Source organism: Salvelinus namaycush, chromosome 21, assembly GCF_016432855.1.
Source record: "Salvelinus namaycush isolate Seneca chromosome 21, SaNama_1.0, whole genome shotgun sequence".
In the NCBI taxonomy this organism is placed as follows: domain Eukaryota; kingdom Metazoa; phylum Chordata; class Actinopteri; order Salmoniformes; family Salmonidae; genus Salvelinus; species Salvelinus namaycush.
The window spans coordinates 18,040,530-18,055,351 of NC_052327.1; the positions used below are offsets into that span (position 1 = coordinate 18,040,530).

The 14,822-nt window shown below is 46.5% G+C and overlaps 1 protein-coding gene across 4 annotated transcripts in view; it reads right to left on the reverse strand.

The window, feature by feature from the left end:
* mon2 (MON2 homolog, regulator of endosome-to-Golgi trafficking) overlaps positions 1–14,822 on the reverse strand; it is a 50,188-nt gene that overhangs the window by 1,402 nt on the left and 33,964 nt on the right. Inside the window, exons 20-34 of one of the 4 annotated variants that reach the window (XM_039017301.1) lie at positions 14,676–14,678; positions 13,776–13,886; positions 13,303–13,478; positions 12,902–13,064; positions 11,823–12,116; positions 11,361–11,559; positions 10,227–10,882; positions 9,315–9,458; positions 6,127–6,144; positions 5,583–5,711; positions 4,322–4,512; positions 3,657–3,717; positions 3,429–3,552; positions 2,964–3,171; positions 170–252 (exon numbers count right to left, since the gene is read on the reverse strand). In XM_039017301.1, the coding sequence (XP_038873229.1) occupies positions 170–252; positions 2,964–3,171; positions 3,429–3,552; positions 3,657–3,717; positions 4,322–4,512; positions 5,583–5,711; positions 6,127–6,144; positions 9,315–9,458; positions 10,227–10,882; positions 11,361–11,559; positions 11,823–12,116; positions 12,902–13,064; positions 13,303–13,478; positions 13,776–13,886; positions 14,676–14,678 (2,560 nt within the window). The remainder of the gene's footprint in view (positions 1–169; positions 253–2,963; positions 3,172–3,428; positions 3,553–3,656; positions 3,718–4,321; positions 4,513–5,582; positions 5,712–6,126; positions 6,145–9,314; positions 9,459–10,226; positions 10,883–11,360; positions 11,560–11,822; positions 12,117–12,901; positions 13,065–13,302; positions 13,479–13,775; positions 13,887–14,675; positions 14,679–14,822) is intronic. The other 3 variants (XM_039017302.1, XM_039017303.1, XM_039017304.1) reach the window with 3 other exon arrangements.

Consider the following 14,822-nt stretch of genomic DNA (forward strand, 5'->3'; position numbering starts at 1 on the left):
GAAAGAGAAAGCAATTAAATAAATCATTGGTTTCATTAGAAATTAAGAGGTAAATGTTTTTTTTTGTCTGGATAAATTGCAATATAAACAACCTCAAGGGCACTTTTGCATGCCTCTAGTAAAATAATTATATCTGTGTCTGTTTTCTAAGTTCTTTATTTCTACTCACCATTTTCTGGCTGGGTCTTTTTAAGTGAGTCCATCAAAGTGCTGATAGCTTTTAAGACAAAGATGATTTCGGTCACCTGTTGCCTATAAATAAAATATAAGGAATAGGAATAATTATACTTACATATTAATGTTGTGCATTTAAAAATAATAAAATAACTTGCATTCAGAACCAAACAAGGGGACATACACTGAGCACCCATCAATTAAAACCCTATTTGCAGCAGGAGGCCTGAATATATGTAATTTGTTACAGTCAGTGTGGCATTTGCTTAAGTAACAGAGAAAGACCACAGAGAAAAGGGACAGGCGGCAGTTTGAAAACAGAAATGTGTATCTGAAGGATACACATTTGATTATGCTATTAACCTGAAAAGTTGACAATCAAGCTTCATCCTCTGTCCACTACGGAAGACTGTGAAAAGACGGTTACACTACGCTGCAATGGTAAACCAACACAGTATACATTTTTGGATGACAGTGCATCAACCAGGGAAATGGGCAATTCCACAGTAACAGAGTGACACAGACTCAGATTTTTCACTTTCAAAATGTATATCAAACAAAAACCAATGATTCCAAAGTTGCACAAAGCAACAGTAAAACATGTCGTCCCTCACGAATGATGCAGCCTTTGGGCCAATTGAGATATCACGTGTGACTAACATATTTCCAGTTATTGTGTGTGACCACAGATTATCCATTATATTGACCTGATACTCAAGTGGCCGCTCTAGTAATGAAAATAAATGTCTCAAAAAATGGAAGGCAGTTAGCCTGGGTACCAGTCTCTTTAGCTAATCCACTCCCTGTACTCCATGTCGTCTGCCAAATACCTTTTGGCAATGATAAGGAGCGGCAAGGAGTGGAATGTTAGCTAAGGAGACTGGTACTCAGACTAGAAGGAAGTCAGGAGGAGGCAAGATCAGGTGGGACCATTCTAGCCAATGAGAGAGGGCAGATACACGTGTGAAAACAGCAGTGGTGGAAAAAGTACTAAATTCTTATACTTGAGTAAAAGTAAAAGATACCTTAAAAGAAAATGACTCAAGTAAAAGTGAAAGTCACTCAGTAAAATACTACTAAGTCTAAAAGTATTTGGTTTTAAATATACTTAAGTATCAAAAGTAAATGTAGTTGCTAAAATATACCTAAGTATCAAAAGTAAATGTAGTTGCTAATATATACCTAAGTATCAAAAGTAAAAGTACAAATAATTTAAAATTCCTTATATTAAGCAAACCAGACGCTACAATTCTCTTCTTTTTTATTTTATTTACGGATAGCCAGGGTCACACTCCAACACTCAGACATAATTTAAAAACAAAGCATTTGTGTTTAGTGAGTCTGCCAGATCAGAGGCAGTAGGGATGATCATGGATGTTCTCTTGATAAGTGTGCGAACTGGACTATTTTCTGTCCTGCTAAGCATTCAAAATGTAACGAGTACTTTTGGGTGTCAGGGAAAATGTATGGAGTAAAAAGTACAATATTTTCTTTAGGAATGTAGTGAAGTAGAAGTAAAAATTGTCAAAAAGATAAATAGTGAAGTACAGACACCCAAAAATAACTACTTAAGTAATACTTGAAAGTATTTGTACTTAAGTACTTTACACCACTGAACAACAGGCACAAATCCAATATAAAGTGTTTTTTTCTCAAAGTTGCCAGGTTGTCACATGTCCTATTTATCAGTACACTCGTAACAACCTAAGCACTATGAAACGTCTATTCAATCAAATAAGCCACACGTAGGACATAAGGCATTACAATTTTTGTTAACCAAATTCGACACTCATTGACCTCCATACAAAAACTCCTCGGTTAGTGAGCAAAAAAAATAAAAAATCCCCCAAAAAACACCACCTGCTGGAGAAGACAGATTTTGTTCCCAGTTATTGTATCCCACCCGCTTCCTTTCTAGTTTGACGCACAAATTTCAGTTAATTACTATAGTTCCCGCCTTAGGCCATCAGTGTAATTTTGTAAATGTCGGATCTGTATGGCAAGATGCATCATTCACCCAAGTTCCTTCAAAATTGGGCCAGTGCTGTCTGAGATATCGTGTGTGACTAACGAACGGACGGACGAGCGGAGACTTCATCGTGGGGGACAACAAACCACACAACTTTATGCATAAGAACTACTTTTAACAATTTCCACAGAAAATTGTACAAAAACACATTTACTTGAACAGTGCAGAAGCAAAGTTTGGTAACAGAATGACGCCTTGTGCTGTTTGTGCCGTCATTCCGTTACCAAACTTCGCATCTGCCCTGTTCTTCAAGCAAATGTGTTTTTGTACAATATTCTGTGGAAATTGTTAAAAGTAGTCATTGTGCGTGTAGTTGTATAGTTTGTTTACCTTTGCAATCATTGGTTTTTGTTTGACATACATTTTAAAGTGACAAATCTGTGTCTCAGAGTCACTGTTACCGTGGAATTGCCTGAATCTACCCCGTATGAATACCAAGAGAATGAAAGAGAAAGAATGAGGGAGAACCCAGAGGAACATGGACAGAGAAACTGCTGCCAGTGCTCAGGTAAAGTTCCAGTGTAAACCCTCTCTCTTGTTGAAGTTGAATGCTAATTCTGTGTAATAGGTGCATAAACACTCTTCACAAAATCAAAATGGGCTGAGTTTTGGTGTGTTTACCCTCTACTACATCCCTGTCCTGGGGTGTCTTGTAGTACCCTCTATTACACCCCTGTCCTGGGGGGGGGGGGGGGGGGGGTCGTAGAGAGGTGACGGTGGTCTTCTAGGGCTATTGTTTTAGTGGTGTTCGTGGACTCACCTGGGCAGCGGGCAGCGTCCACTCAGCCTCTCATCGTCCACGTAGCGCCTCAACACGTCCTGGGACCTCTTGAGGAGCACGGAGAGGGCCATGCGAGAGATGTAGCCCTCCTGGGGCGTGGACACCTTGTTGCTGAAGGAGAACTGGAGCAGCGTCTCAAAACACACCTTGGAGAACTCCTCCCGCATCCGCACGTCTATCTCTGCCTCTGTGGATGGTAGGAAAGACATGCTGAGAGGGGATGTAGGAGAACAGATCAGTGCTACACAGTAGAGCTCATCTTCTTATTTTCTTTAGGTGATGCTAGATATTTGCTATTGTTATCAATTAAAGAAAAATCTGATCCTGTTGCCAGCAGAATAAAAAGGTATTTGAAAAAAAAATAAAAGAGGTAATCTTCGGAGGGAAAATCACGAGGTATTGGGAATAAGAGTGGGTGTTTCTGACCCAGTGTTGTTTTCTTACCTGTGAATGAGGAGGACTGTGAGTGAATGGATCCTTTATTGAGCATGGTCATAATCTGACCAACAAAGTCTTTGGGGATGAAGTTGGCAAACGGTAAAATCTCTGTGCTGATCAGCTGCACCACCTACAGAACACACAGAGAGGACACAAACAGACCTCCGTGACGGGCAGGTAATAAAAGGCAGTAATCTAATTCGAAAGGTTGTTTGAAGTGAAGTCAGGTTTCACCTCAACGTCAATGGCTTCATTCTTCTGGAACTCCTGGATGGACACATTGTCTGGCGGTGTGCTGTAAAACAACAGAAACAGAAATGCAGTGAATCAGCTACTGCTTTACTGCTAATCAAGCCCCATTCCTCCATGCATTGTCTATACTGAATCAATGACCGTTTCCCAGACTGAGGAAGATGCAGGTGCATCAAAATGTCAGTCTGTCAGACTTGCTTTAAAGGCGCAATATGGAGAAATCACGCCACCATTTCCTGGTTGCTAAAATATGTAACGTTTGCCTAATTTCAGTTTATGTGACAAAACAAGCAAGTGTAGAGTATCATTGTACAATCTAAACCGCTGTGAAATATATTTTCAACATCCCAAATTATCGTATCTTCAGCTGTTTGAAGCTGGTGTACAACACCAATACTAAAACGACTCGGAAGCGAAAACTTAAGAATGGGAAGCATTGAAAGCAAGTCTGGTTCGTTCTATGAGAATAACAGATCTATAACTTTCATTTCTATGTGAAGTTGATCAGGTTGCCCAGAAAGCTACATACTGGACCTTTAAAAAAAATATATCTTTGAATAAGAAAATACCAATACACAACACAAGCTTTTTAAAAGGTAAAAGGGAGTGCCTCATATATGAACTGCCTGAGAAAAGGGGGTACCTACCTTTTGGTGAAGAGGAAATCTTCGAAGGCGTTGGCCAGCTCTGGCCACATGGTTTCAAACATCCCAGAGGAGGCATGCTGGCGGGCCACGGGCAGCCCGATGGACAACACCTTGAGCAGGGATGACACGGCCAGCTTCCACGTGCTCTCTGACGGACACGCATACTTCAGGCCCAGGGGCATCCGCAGGGTCTATGGAGGATGGAGAGAAACGACGGGGTTAGAGCACAATGGGAGTCTTCAATGTAGGGACTAGCCTGGTTGCCAGGTATGTTGGTGCATTAGCCAACACCTAGCCTCGATTTCTAGGCTATTTCCTCAGGATCCAAGGAGAGAGCAGGTAGGGGGGGGGGGGGAATTAAGATCACTAAGGTTAATATTTAGATGCAGTGTGATTGAATATGCTACACATTATCTCAGAGTCTCTATGACAAGAGGGGGAGGGGCGATGGTAACAATGGGAGTCTCCAACATATGGACATGACTGGTGCCAGATCTGCTAGTGCAGTTGAACAATTACACTGACAGACTCAGAGGAACACTGGGGGGGGGGGGGACAATTCCTGATGGTGTTGTGTGTGTGACTCAGTAATGACACAGAGACCTAGAGTGTAACATCAATCACAGACGCAACTATACAACTGGAGCTGTTGAGGCATTGATGGTTTCTTTTTCTTTTTCCTTTTTTTTTTTTTACATGGAAAAATAAGTAACGCTACAGAAACAGACCGTCTTTGTGACAAACGGCTCCCTTTTTCCATACACAATGGGCTTCCCCAAGGTTTTATGGCTGTGACCTTTCTCAGGAGAGAGAGAGGAGGATGGGGGTTGGTTTGAACATATCCATAGGGAAACTCTTAATGAGTTCTTGGCAGAGTACTCTTCTAGTTTTGGGAAATGCTTTAATAAGAAGATACTGGAAGAGAGTGGTCAGATGGTCCCACACACATGCATCAGGCCTCAATGAGAAAGAACTTGGTATGCCATTGACCCACAGGAAACAGAGGAACACTTGACAGCTTTGTGAAGAGATGTTTCCCCACGACACAGAGCAGCTCGTTTATGACAGAAACACTAGTGACTGGAGTATGATGATGGGACTCCAATAGGAGATATAGAATATATTCAGAATGGTGTAGACATTTCACATTAGGGAGTAGCTCCACAGCCACGACTAGGAGTTCCAGTTTCCGAGCTACTCCTTTTACATGAACACTTATAAACAAAGTAATACGTCTTGATGGTAATGTTGGAGACAGTACCTTGATGATGTTCTGAAGGACTTTCTCGTTGATGACAGCTTTGTGACAGGCTGTTTTGTGGTACTGGTCCACCACCACCTCCAAGGACCTTTCGGCAAAGGGCACGTAGTTTAAGGCAACCCATTCCGCCTGTAGAGAAAGACAGAGAAGGAACGAGAGAGCGAGAAAGAGAGAGTGGGATTAACTAAAGCTGAAAACATCCCTCTACGTAAATACTAAGAGGACCAAAGCACCATAAAACTTGAAATAGAAAAACATCTACAAAAATGGACGACACCCAAACACAGTCAGTAAGATAAGTGATATAAGGATGAGATTGACAGGTAGGTAGTAGGGACAGATGGAGACAACAACTTGTTAGTGGCAGACAGAACAAAGAAGGGTAGGTAACATGGAGTGTGTGATGTAGATGAGGCTTTTCACCCACTGCATGGTAAGACCTCATCTACTGTAGTAGCGATGGGACCATTGAGCAGTAGTACACAGCTGAATACAGTTGAGTAAGAGTGCTAAAGGGGGCTGAAGAAGGGAGGTGGTAACTCACCGGTGCAAACAGTTGGATCTAAAGGTTGAACCAGATGGATAGTACGACACAAAAACAGAACAATGAGAAGATGAGAATTAACTTGTTTGCTGGTGCCTGGCGTTCTTATACCAAATTGTCGCCACTGACCGTGGCAATCATGTTTGTTAATAGTTTGATTGAACAACAGACGGACTAAGTGACAGTATAAATGACTGACAGGTCAACTGACAGACTCTGAGCTTTTCCTTCCGAGTGAGTGCGTAGCGTAGCGTTAATTAGCATAGCTGATTCAGCCACCACCATGAAAACAAAACTCATCAATATAAAAAAGGAACTGGTACACCAGTTGACAGTATTTCTTTGTAGTCAGTATTTCTTTGTAAGTGTGAGTTATAAAAACACTGAGTAAGATCCTAGCTTTTTATTAAAGAATAGGTCAGCAACAGGCGGCCTGCGAGTATTTTTTTTGTACCCACAAAGTTTTTTGTAAAAAAATCTATAATAATAATAAATATATATACTTTTTCATGGCACTGTGTGTGTATTTGCCCCCTTTCTAAGCGAATGTTATCAGATATTCAACCAAAACGTAATATTAGATAAAGGGAACCTGAGTAGACAAATAACACAACAATTACATACTTTATTTCATAAACAAAGTTATGCAAACCCAATGCCCCTGTGTGAAAAAGTAATTGCCCCCTTACACTCAATAACTGGTTGTGCCACTTTTAGATGCAATGACTCCAACCAAACGCTTCCTGTAGTTGTTGATCAGTCTCTCACGTTGCTGTGGTGGAATTTTGGCCCACTCTTCCATGCAGAACTGCTGTAACTCAGCGACATCTTTGTGTTTTCAAGCATGAACTGCTCGTTTCAAGTCCTACCACAACATCTCAATTGGGATTAGGTCTGGACTTTAACTAGGCCATTCCAAAATGTAAAATGTGTTGCTTTTTAGCCATTTTCATGTAGACTTGATTGTGTGTTTTTGATCATTGTCTTGCCGAATGACACAGCTACGCTTCAGCTCAAGGGCTGGCCTGACATTCTCCTGTAGAATTCTCTGATACAGAGCAGAATTCATGGTTCCTTCTATTAAGGCAATTTGTCCAGGTCCTGTGGCAGCAAAGCTTTCCCAAATCATCACACTACCACCACCATGCTTGACAGTTGATATGAGGTTGTTACTGTGGAATGCAGTGTTTGGTTTTTGCCAGGCATAAATGGGACCCATGTCATCCAAAAAGTTATAATTTTGAATCATCTGTCCATAGAACATTCTTCCAAGAGTCTTGATGATCATCCAGGCAAACTTGAGTATAACTTTTTGGACGAAAATTCCTGGCAAAAACCAAACATTGCATTCCAAAGTAAGAACCTCATACCAGCGGGAAAGCATGGTTGTGGGAATGTGATGGTTTGGGGAGGCTTTGCTGCCTCAGGACCTGGACAACTTGCCTTAATAGAAGGAACCATGAATTCTGCTCTGCACCAGAAAATTTCTAAAGGAGAATGTCAGGCCATTTTTTGCTATTTGTAAAGTCAGGTTCCCTTAATCTAATATTTGGTTTTGGTTGAAGATCTGATAACATTCACTATCAAAAATACCCCCCCCCCAAAAAATTGGCAATATCAGAAACAGGGCAAATACATTTTCCTTGCACTGTGTATTCAGGATTTTAGTTCTTGGTCAAAAAAAGACTGTAAAATCAACAGGAATTCAGCTTAAAATGTGTTAATCAAAAACAGGAAGTATGAATCTAGTTGCCTAACCCTGTTTTAAAGATCCCCTTCTGTTTTGAACTTAGTATGAACAAAGAAGGCATCACCAACTAGCCTACAAAAAAACAGGGGTTGTACGAGATAAGTGAATCAATAAAACGTAGACTTCATGGGGTCTCATTTGTCCTTCATTTTGAGAAAATGGAAGAATCATGAACTTGGTCTGTGACCTGCCGAAAACCAGAAAAAAGTAACCTAGCGGCCAGCGCGCTGCCGGCCCGAAGGGCCAGCGTGCTGCCAACCCGAAGGGCTAGCGTGGCGTGCTGCCGGACCGAAGGGCTAGCGTGGCGTGCTGCCGGACCGAAGGGCTAGCGTGGCGTGCTGCCGGACCGAAGGGCTAGCGTGGCGTGCTGCCGGACCGAAGGGCTAGCGTGGCGTGCTGCCGGACCGAAGGGCTAGCGTGCTGCCGGCCAGAAGGGCTAGCGTGCTGCCGGCCAGAAGGGCTAGCGTGGCGTGCTGCCGGCCCGAAGGGCTAGCGTGGCGTGCTGCCGGACCGAAGGGCTAGCGCGCTGCGCTGCCGGACCGAAGGGCTAGAGCGCTGCGCTGCCGGACCGAAGGGCTAGAGCGCTGCGCTGCCGGACCGAAGGGCTAGAGCGCTGCGCTGCCGGACCGAAGGGCTAGAGCGCTGCGCTGCCGGACCGAAGGGCTAGAGCGCTGCCGGACCGAAGGGCTAGAGCGCTGCGCTGCCGGACCGAAGGGCTAGAGCGCTGCGCTGCCGGACCGAAGGGCTAGAGCGCTGCGCTGCCGGACCGAAGGGCTAGAGCGCTGCCGGACCGAAGGGCTAGCGTGGCGTGCTGCCGGACCGAAGGGCTAGAGCGCTGCCGGACCGAAGGGCTAGCGTGGCGTGCTGCCGGACCGAAGGGCTAGAGCGCTGCCGGACCGAAGGGCTAGCGCGCTGCCGGACCGAAGGGCTAGCGTGGCGTGCTGCCGGACCGAAGGGCTAGCGTGGCGTGCTGCCGGACCGAAGGGCTAGAGCGCTGCGCTGCCGGACCGAAGGGCTAGAGCGCTGTGCTGCCGGACCGAAGGGCTAGAGCGCTGTGCTGCCGGACCGAAGGGCTAGCGTGAATGAGAGAGAAAGAAGAGGGATGATTTAGGGCTGCAGATGCGGTTTGAAAGACCCAGCTATGTGTCATGTGATTAGGACAATAGGGAAGGGAAGGGCACATGAGGACCAGAAAAAAAGCAACGGGAGGAGCTTCATGAACGTCAGAGAGTGGGAATGACCATGCTCAGAAAATCTGGAGAGAAACAGATGACTGGCATCGAAAAAAATTAAACAACATTCCATTAAATGAAAATATCCGAGATATCGAAACAACGAGGGAGAAAGAGAGAACGCTTGAAAGAGAGCGGAAGACAAACATGCATACAAAGCGATCGAGAAAGACAACAGTAGAGAGAGAGAGATTGTGATTTGTTACCTGGTTGTATTTAGCGTTGGCCACATGTTTGGTTTCCAGCTTGCCGTACTGGGGGGGCTTGCAGGAGAACTCGACGAAGAGGAGCAGCTGTTCGAATATGGCCGGGTACATGACTTGCAGGCTCTCTGGGCCCACACAGATGGCCTGCAAAGGGAGAGACAGGAACCTTACTCACTACTGACCTCACTAGATCCAGGGCACCTCAGTCACTACTGACCTCACTAGATCCAGGGCACCTCAGTCACTACTGACCTCACTAGATCCAGGGCACCTCAGTCACTACTGACCTCACTAGATCCAGGGCACCTCAGTCACTACTGACCTCACTAGATCCAGGGCACCTCAGTCACTACTGACCTCACTAGATCCAGGGCACCTCAGTCACTACTGACCTCACTAGATCCAGGGCACCTCAGTCACTACTGACCTCACTAGATCCAGGGCACCTCAGTCACTACTGACTCCCATCAGGGGATCATGTTAAACATGATCCCCACATTCGGATATCAGCCTCAATAGCACATATCAAGTGTAGGAGAAAAATAAAAATGACAAAATTGCCATGCTAGTTTCTATAACACAGAGGACAAAGACAAAGAAGAAACATCTACTCAAAAGGGAGCCTTTGAACTTTGAACAGTATGTGGATCAAACTACTAGCTAAACCAGCACCTGGAAAATGCCTTTGGCTGTTCATATTTTTCATTTGTATTTACAATGACGGCCTACCAGGGAACAGTGGGTTAACTGCCTTGTTCAACAACAGATTTTTACCTTGTCAGCTCGGGGATTCGATCCAGCAACCTTTCAGTTACTGGCCCAACACTAACCACTAGGCTACCTGCCGCCCATATAATAACCCTTTATAAAAAAAAAAAGATTATAACGTATCTGGTGTGGTACCCAACCCACCTTCTGCAGCACGTCGAGTGCTGTGAGCACAGCCTCCTGCAGGCTGGTGAGGACAGCCTCGGTGTAGGAGGGCAGGATGAAGGGCGAGGCGTCACTGCTGATGGGTATGGACACGGCCCCGTGGAGGATCACCCCCAGCTTCCTCAGGTCCTCCATGCTGAAGCCAGTCTCGATGTGCTGGTAGAGGGCAGGGACGATCTGGACTAACGCTGTCAGGAAGGGCTGGCTGGGGACGAAGGAGGGTCTGTCTGTCCCCGTCCCGCCACTAGGGGGCCTCGTGCTATCCGTGCCTGTCCGGTACCAGGTGTTCCACGCCGACCACCACAGAGCTGCGTCCTCCAGCGCTGACTCCTCCCCCTGGGGAGGGGCCTGGAGTTCGGCTCCATTGTAGCGCGTCAGCCTCTCGAGCATCGAGTCGGAGCGAAGCAGGTGTCTGCCGGGTCCCGAGGCGCTGAGGGGGTCGATGAGGACAGGGGGGACGCCCATCACGGCCAGGGCGAGGGCCTCGGTGGACATGGCGGAGTCCTTCACGGGCGTGCCGATCTGGAGGATCTCTTGGAAGGACTTGAGTGCGGCCAGGGAGACCTCGTTGTTCTTACTGAGGGCAGCAGATTGGATGTGGTCCAGCAGCACCTCCCACGCCTTGAAGAAGTCACCTGTGGAGTGGACACACGATCAGATAAGAAGAGGACATTGTTGGGCTCAATTTATTAAAAAGGTACCGTATTGACTGTAAAGTATTAAAGGTATTGTATTGAAGATGCGTGGAGACAGGATAAATGTATTGACAGGAGTAGGAGTACCGTCCGTAGAGCACAAGATCTTTACCTTTGTCAACTGACTAGACTGACTGATGACTTTATGAGATCATATCTATCTACAGTAGCAGGCAACTGATGCAGGCACACACACACACACACAGCTAACCTAGTGGGGACACAACTCAGTCCCATTCAAAATCCTATTTTCCCTAACCCCTAATCCTAACTCAAAAACCTAACCCTAATCCTAACCCTAGCAACTAACACTAGCTCCTAAACATAACACTAATTCTAACCTTAACCCCTCTAGAAATATCATTTGACCTTGTGGGGACTAACAAAATGTCCCCACAAGAACAGTTAAACGCGATACCTAGCTGCTGCAGCAGGTATCTCCTGGTGTTGAAGATACGAGCCACCCCTGCCAGCGTCAGCACCCAGGTCTCCGCCCACTGTTTCTCAGCCGTGTCCCGTGAGTGGTGGATGAGGATGTTCCCGCCGCCTGACTCAATCTTCTCCTTGTCGGCCGTGGTGGAAGACTTCCTCACACAGTCCAGCAGGTGGAACAGCACCTGGTTTTACACAGACATAAAAAATGGAGTTGATGTGGACCGCCAGAGGGCAGATGGCCATTAAGGTGGGTATAAAGTACTAGCTGTAGCACTTGATCACGTACGATCATTAAACTGATAGATCCCAAAAGTACAATTCCATGACAGACGAGGGCCAGTGACTGAACATTTGACTACCTTCTAGTACGCCACAGGAGTCTACAGCCATGCACCATTCAAGACTGACTTTGTCTATGATCATTGTGACTGGCTGAACTGAGTACCTTCCAGACGACGATGTGCCAGGTGGACTGCTGCAGCAGGGTGCCGTGGGCAGCGATGGTGGAGAACATGGTCTGACCAGCGCTCTTCCTGACGGCGGGCCGGGGGTCCACACACAGCTGGCCCAGCTTGGCGTACAGACACAGCCAAAGGCAGTCGAAGGGAGGGGCCGGGTGGAAGGGCCTGTTCAGGGGTTCGCCCTTCTCCTGAGCCTGCTTCTGCAGCGCGGCCTCCTCCCTCTCTAGATCCTGGGTGATGGCCTCGCCCCTCTGGAAGAAGTAGTCGGAGATGTTCCACTGTTGGGGAAAACGGGGAGAGAGAGGAGAGAGAGAGAGGTTGATTAAATCCCTAGTCACTTTCAAAGATCATGTTGAAATACTAGAAAAAGGAAACTATTTGAGGGGACGCAGCAGCAATTATAAGCTTTGTATAACCGCAGCAGTAATATGAACTAGAATGAAGTAAAAACTCAATACAATAAGAGAATAGAAAACAATATATGCAATATTCTGCAGTCTCACCAGGAGTCCTATGGAGGGGGGGCTGATGTTGAGTTAGGGCTAGTGTTAGTCATGGTGTGTTCAGTCTCACCAGGAGTCCTATGGAGGTGAGGCTGATGTTGAGTTAGGGCTAGTGTTAGTCATGGTGTGTTCAGTCTCACCAGGAGTCCTATGGAGGTGAGGCTGATGTTGAGTTAGGGCTAGTGTTAGTCATGGTGTGTTCAGTCTCACCAGGAGTCCTATGGAGGGGAGGCTGATGTTGAGTTAGGGCTAGTGTTAGTCATGGTGTGTTCAGTCTCACCAGGAGTCCTATGGAGGGGAGGCTGATGTTGAGTTAGGGCTAGTGTTAGTCATGGTGTGTTCAGTCTCACCAGGAGTCCTATGGAGGGGGGGCTGATGTTGAGTTAGGGCTAGTGTTAGTCATGGTGTGTTCAGTCTCACCAGGAGTCCTATGGAGGGGGGGCTGATGTTGAGTTAGGGCTAGTGTTAGTCATGGTGTGTTCATTCTCACCAGGAGTCCTATGGAGGGGGGGCTGATGTTGAGTTAGGGCTAGTGTTAGTCATGGTGTGTTCATTCTCACCAGGAGTCCTATGGAGGTGAGGCTGATGTTGAGCTCCTGGTTCTGGAGACCGAAGCTGCCGGCTACGTCCACTACGATCTGGAGGCACATGCAAGGCATGGTGGGGAGGAAGTCAGTCACCACCAACTGCAGGCACTGGAAGGCTGTTCGGATCAACGACTCTCTAGGCGACAGGGGACAGACAGACACTTGTCAGACTCCGACATAAAACGGAGTGAATAGCCAACTGCTGATCAAGAGAGAAGATACAGCATGTTAAGATGAAATAGGTGTTAAGAAGGGCTACATCTCAGCTTTTAAATATGGACCACAGAGCTTTTCCCTCTGCATCATCCATCCCAGTCTCTCGCCCTCTCCTTTTTCAATGCTACCCCCCCCCCCCTCTCCCTTCTCTCTCTCACCCCTGGTCGTTGCGGATGGCCCCTATGACCCCCAGCACTAAGGGCCAGCCTGGACCCAGACTGTCTCCCTGGCTCTGGAGGATCTGCAGCACGCTCTCCAGCTGCTTCTGACGGATGTCTGCATGGAGCACGTTGGACAGCTCCTTCAGAGGGTTCAACAGCAGGAGCTGCAGCCTCTGACAGAGGGGCAGTGAGAGAAAGAGACAGAGAGACAAAGAAAAGGGACAGAGGGAGAGAGTAGGGAGTGGTTATAATACATAAACAACGACAAGCATACAAACCACTGCCTTAAGATAAACAATGTCAACTATGTGTGGGTGGGTTGGTATGGTGAAGCTGACTAATAGTAAGTCATCTTATCACCTTCCATTGTAACAGCCACCCGACTTCTAGATAGAATAGTGTACAGTAGTCCCTGTATTTGGGTTCTATGTGACTGGGTGAAGATGAGAGAGATGGGGTAGTAGCAGTACCTGGTTCTGTGCTAGAGGGGGGTTGTGCTTGTAGGCCAGGCCAGCTTTGATGAGGGCGGTAACAGCCTCAGCCCCCCACTCTCTCATCCTGGCGTTGGGGTGCTGGCAGACCTGCAGCAGGTAACATCATTGGGTAGGGCACACACACACACGGGACGAGAGAGAGAGAGAGAGAGAGATCAGACACAGTACACACACAAGCATTGCAGAAGGAGGGGGAATGAGAGTGGAGAGGGGGGAGAAAGCGGGGGAGAGAGAGAAGAGAGAGAAAGAAAGAAAGCGATATTGAGAGAGAGCAAGGGATCGGAGTCAGGGGCAGTTCAAACAGTATGCCCACCCGTTTCGCACAGCAGGTGGTTAAAACAGACTGTATGCCTGTGATTTTCTACTCGCACAACAGTGAAATCAGGTAATTCCATTTGATAGACACGTAATCATGAAAGCTCTGGTAAAAATCAGTCAGCTTTCGTTGCCTTGCATTGCTGCACATTTCACTATTCCCCTGGGCTGTTAGATACAGTGAATGAGATGCCACATCAGCACCCCCCTTCACAGCCCACAAGTGTCTGTGATGTCTACTTGTTGGCCAACGTCAAACAAGTGTGTGACTGGCCTAGAAAGGCTGGCATATCATTAGCGATGATAAGGTAAGATGTATTAAAATGTGCAGGTATCTGCATAGTATGCATACAAACAAAAACAGAGTTCCAGAAATGTAACTCATGTGTGCGAGGCCATTTTGATCAAACATTAACAGCGAAGCAAACAGAAATCTGTCGCAAGCTGCACATCGCAAACTCTCAGCTCCAACACCTTGATGCCAGGCGGAGAGACAGACGGGAATGAAAGAGAGAAAGACAGAGAAAGCAAATGATTGGGAGGAGAGGTTTCCGAGCTTACCTTCTGCAAAAACAGACATGGGTTGCAAAAGAGAGGGAGATAGAGAAAAGACAACTTAAAAAGGAACCGTTCGTTTCAGACAAACACACACCCATACACACAGAACTGCCACAGATACAGATGCAGTCAAATGTATTGGCACCCTTG